At 43.9% G+C, this 4,388-nt stretch overlaps 1 protein-coding gene across 1 annotated transcript; it reads right to left on the bottom strand.

Moving 5' to 3' along the window:
- Positions 1–2,009: 2,009 nt before the first annotated feature.
- On the bottom strand, positions 2,010–4,386 carry LOC125509935 (meiosis-specific protein PAIR2-like). Its single transcript, XM_048675002.1, has 8 exons — positions 4,261–4,386; positions 4,080–4,184; positions 3,862–4,012; positions 3,217–3,302; positions 3,059–3,116; positions 2,822–2,955; positions 2,585–2,692; positions 2,010–2,442 (listed from the first exon to the last, which is right to left on the bottom strand). The coding sequence occupies exons 1-8, from the start codon at positions 4,345–4,347 to the stop codon at positions 2,398–2,400; spliced, it is 774 nt and encodes a 257-aa protein (XP_048530959.1). The 5' UTR covers positions 4,348–4,386; the 3' UTR covers positions 2,010–2,397.
- Between the last annotated feature and the right edge of the window lie 2 nt (positions 4,387–4,388).

Genomic DNA, 4,388 nt, shown 5'->3' with positions numbered 1-4,388 from the left:
GTTCAATCAGGCCATGTTACACTCTTTAATAAGCTCCCCTCTTATTCATGCTTCTTGCCCAGACTACCCAATCATTCAATATGCTGATGATACTATCCTGGTGGCTAATGCTGATGCTGGTCAACTCCTTCAAATTAAAAATCTGCTTCTCCACTATGCTGCCTACACTGGCCTCAAAGTTAACTATGCTAAATCCATTATGATTCCCATCAACACTCCTTCTACCAAGATGCTGGAACTATCAGGGATCCTTGGTTGCAAAGTTGGCACCCTCCCTCATGAATACCTTGGTCTGCCACTCACTCTCAATAGACCAAGAATTGTGGATTTCATGCCTATGCTGAAGAGAATTGAAAGTAGACTCATGAGTTGCTCTACCTTGCTCTCCACTGGTGACAAACTTACATTGATCAAATCTGTTTTTGCCAGTATGCCCATCTTCTTCATGTGCTCCTTGATGTTACCCAAAGCAGTGGTCAAACAAATTGAAAGTTACCTCAGGAACTGTCTGTGGAGAAAATTTGGGTCTCTGGATGCTGGCCCTGCTTTAATTTCATGGGATTCAGTGTGTAAACCGAAAGATCAAGGTGGACTAGGTATACTTGATATCTTTGTTCACAACAAAGCTCTGTTGATGAAATTTCTTCATAAATTTCTTAACAAAGTGGATACTCCTTGGGTGCAAATCATTTGGGAGGCTCACTATCAGCATGGTCCACCAAGTGACAAGCTAATTGGTTCCTTTTGGTGGAAGACTTTGATCAAGCTCATACCTCTCTACAAATCTCATGCCCTTTGTCAAGCTGGTCAAGGAGATACCGTTTTCTTTTGGACTGATAATTGGGAGGGTCAACCACTACAAGCTAAATTCCCAGAACTCTTCTCCTTTGCAATTCATAAGGACTGTACCCTACAATTTGTGGATAATCAGGAAGACCTCAGTAGCCTTTTCCATAGGCCACTTTCCCTGCAAGCATACCATCAATTGGCCAGGGTGGAAGAACTTATAACTTTCAGAACGACTTCTGATAACAGAGACAGATGGAAATATCATTGGGCATCTGGACAGTATTCCTCCATGAAGATGTACAAGCGTTTTATGGGCAACTACAAAGCTCACATCATATTTCAAAATCTTTGGGGTACTCATTGCAGACTGAGGCATAAGATCTTTGGCTGGCTTCTCTTACATGACAGAATTAATACGAGGAATATGCTACATCGACGTAATATGCACCTCCCAGACTCAACCTGTGCTCTCTGCTCGGACAAAGTTGAAGAAACTCTTCTGCACTTATTTTGGAATTGCCCATTTGCTCTGTCTTGCTGGGATGTCATAGCACCGGGAAGAACCAGAGGTATCTCCACTTTTGATGAGATTGTCCTAATTTCTAATCAACTTCCTAAAGATTTGGCACTAGATATTATCATTATGAGTTGCTGGAGTATTTGGTCAGTTAGGAATGACAAAAATCTTTCGGTCTGCACCACCGGCGGTTGATTCATGGAAATTTCATCTGTCAGAGGGACTATGGGCTGTACAACTCCGAGCCAAAGAAGACAAAGCTATCAAGGTTAAAGAATGGACAGATTTGAATCTTTAATGGGTCTAGCTATTTTTCCTAGAGCAGGGGTTGGCTGAGGGCTTTAGACCCTGGTTTCATTCTTGTATTATAACTTGTATCAATTGTAACTTTTTATTAATGAAAATACCGTAGAACGATTGTTCTACGGTCAGGGCTCAAAAAATGAACTGCTACAGTGATCCGACACGGCAATCACTCAAGCCTACCACTACGATCCAACACGATCCAGGTGAGGCCTTCAGGTGACAGTGTGCCTGCCATCATCAATGCCGCGCTGCCCGTGCACCGGGCGAGGGCTGGCGAGGGAAGAAAACGCTGCACCACGGTCCCCGCCGGAAAAACTTTGGTCATACGCCAAGCAACTGCTCGCCGGCGTACACAGACCACAGAACAGTACCTACAGCTACAGCATCCAAGACAACAAGAAGAAAAAAGCTTGCGCCGATCATCGCTGCTCAGTACGGATTCAAATAGATACATCATTCAAACCATGGCGTGAAGCAACCAACATTGCTACGTTTCAGCATTCAGGCAAAAGTGGCCTCGGTGCAGTCTCCAGTGAAACAAACATCATAAACAACACGTCTCAGGGGGGGCACAAGTCTCTCTCGTTTACGTTTTGCTACCAAGGATAGGGCTAGGGACAAGGATCTACATCTGCCGGAAGGGGTGCTCTGTCGCTATCTTCACAAGTTTCAAGCACCTGAACGAACTGAAGTAGTACTGAACTAGGGGTATTCTGCTTCTTCGCCTGACCTACGTGGGGTTAGTTGCGCTGAGGCTCCTTGCGATTCCGTGCCGCCTCACTGAACTAGGACTTCTGGCGCTTGACCTGCTGGAGGATCGGCTCCTTCACCTGCGACAAAATTCAGGGGTGGTCAAGCTTATGGTTTCTGTTAAACTGATGCAACTGAAAGGGTGATGAGCATGTCACATGCGTGAGATTTGTGGATTTGATCATTTTGGTTAACTGAAGGAAGGTGGAACTTTTTCCTTACCATGCTGGCCTTCCTGGTCCGCTTGTCCGGCGTGCACATCGACTCTTTGCCAGCCAGAGACTTCCTGATCCTCTGCCCGAGCACCCCACTCTCCAGGGACGTGGCCGACTGCAAGAAAGGCATCACAGTTTATCACGTTTCAACTATACTACATATGTTGCGGTTGCTCTTGCTCAGAGTCTCAACACTGCAAAATTCTTGACTACTTGGGGAAGTCCAACCAGGCTTCGGTCATACCTCGCGATTGCTTGTGGGAGTCCTGCTTGGGTCCTTGTTAGTCTGCTGCTGCTCCGGTAGCTCCCGTGTGCGGGTAAGATCGGATCCAACTGACTGGAAGCGGCCGTTTGTCGAGCCATCTTTCATTTCCTGGTCTGCGACAAGAGGTAAATTCTAGGGTTTAGCAACTGCTGCCAAACCCAATGTGACAGAGGTAAGAGCCTGAACATGGATGTCTGGATCACTGTTGCCACTCACCAGCCGTTTGGTGATCTCTGCGATCAAACTCAGCAGGCCTTGCGTTGGTATCAATTGCCTGCATGACGTAACAGAGATTGAGATGGATCGGGAATGCACAAATGAGTTGCAGAATTACTACAGAAGTAGTGCACAAAGCTTGGAACCAATGGTCATACCATGTCTTCAGTGATATCAACTTCCAGTATCTTCTTTATCTCAATGAGCTTTCTGTTGGTGACTTCAGAGTGAATGACAGCTTTGCCTGAGAGACACAGATTGACATGCATTTTGTAAAGAGAACAAATATAGTAAATTGCATAACATGGATGGTGTGAACTGGCATGGCAAAAGATCGAATTTAGAAGATACATATATGTATTATTACAGTATAATAGGGACAGTAAAATGACAGGATCGGTTATCCTAACAATGATTAGTTTGCAGCGAACACAACAACTATGAAGCTTTCCAGCTAATGCATTTTATCCAAGAAAGATCAGCATGCAAGTATTACTGGTAAACAACATTTTTCATGAAGAAAATGGTCTTGCTTCAGGGGAGCTATACAACAGTTTTTTCAAAATGCAAGTGATCAACATGCAAAAAACTGATCATTTGAGTCTCACAGCAAATCTTTATAGGAAATGAAGATGAGATTAGTGGCTGGTTTATTCTTTTCCACTGGCTGGCCAACTTCACTTAAAGAACAAATAACACGTGAACCATCCAGAAGAATAGAGGTTACAGTCGAAGAAGGCATCTTCGACTTCATACAGATTTTCGAAGAGGTTGACTTCATAAAGATAAGTTCAAGCAGTTACCTAATCTTCTGTTGCCTGAATTCTTAATGTATCCATCTTGCACCATTTTGTCCATCAACTTTCGGACTGTGCTCTGGTTGGCTTCGCCATCAAGCTTGCCCTGAAGCTTAGCTATAGTCACATAATCCATTGGAAGTGCGTGGTACAATGCCTGCAATGACAACATTGTGTTAGGGGAGATTCCCATGCATTGACATTCAAGGGTTAAAGGACTGCACCTTCATATACATCAGATCTCCACTGTTGTTCTTGGTTCCTTCAGTAGGTGAAACATTGTGCATGGCAACCTCTTCCTTTATGTAGGGTGTTTTGGGATCAGTAATCTGTAATCGTGAAATAATCATGTTAGTGAAGAACAATATAGCATGTGTGGTAGACAATAATGTTACTTAGGTTGACCTTGTTAACAGCATAACCATCCTTGCCTGCCCTCGAAAGTAAACCATCTTTAAGTAGCCTCTCCAAAATATCTGAAAAGTGAGTCATTTCTTTAGTAATTCAAGACTTGAATGAGAATACAGAAAGAA

Source organism: Triticum urartu, chromosome 5 (assembly GCF_003073215.2).
Source record: "Triticum urartu cultivar G1812 chromosome 5, Tu2.1, whole genome shotgun sequence".
NCBI lineage: Eukaryota > Viridiplantae > Streptophyta > Magnoliopsida > Poales > Poaceae > Triticum > Triticum urartu.
Note: the sequence above shows the minus strand (reverse complement) of the source record. Positions and strands in the feature narration are given on the sequence as shown.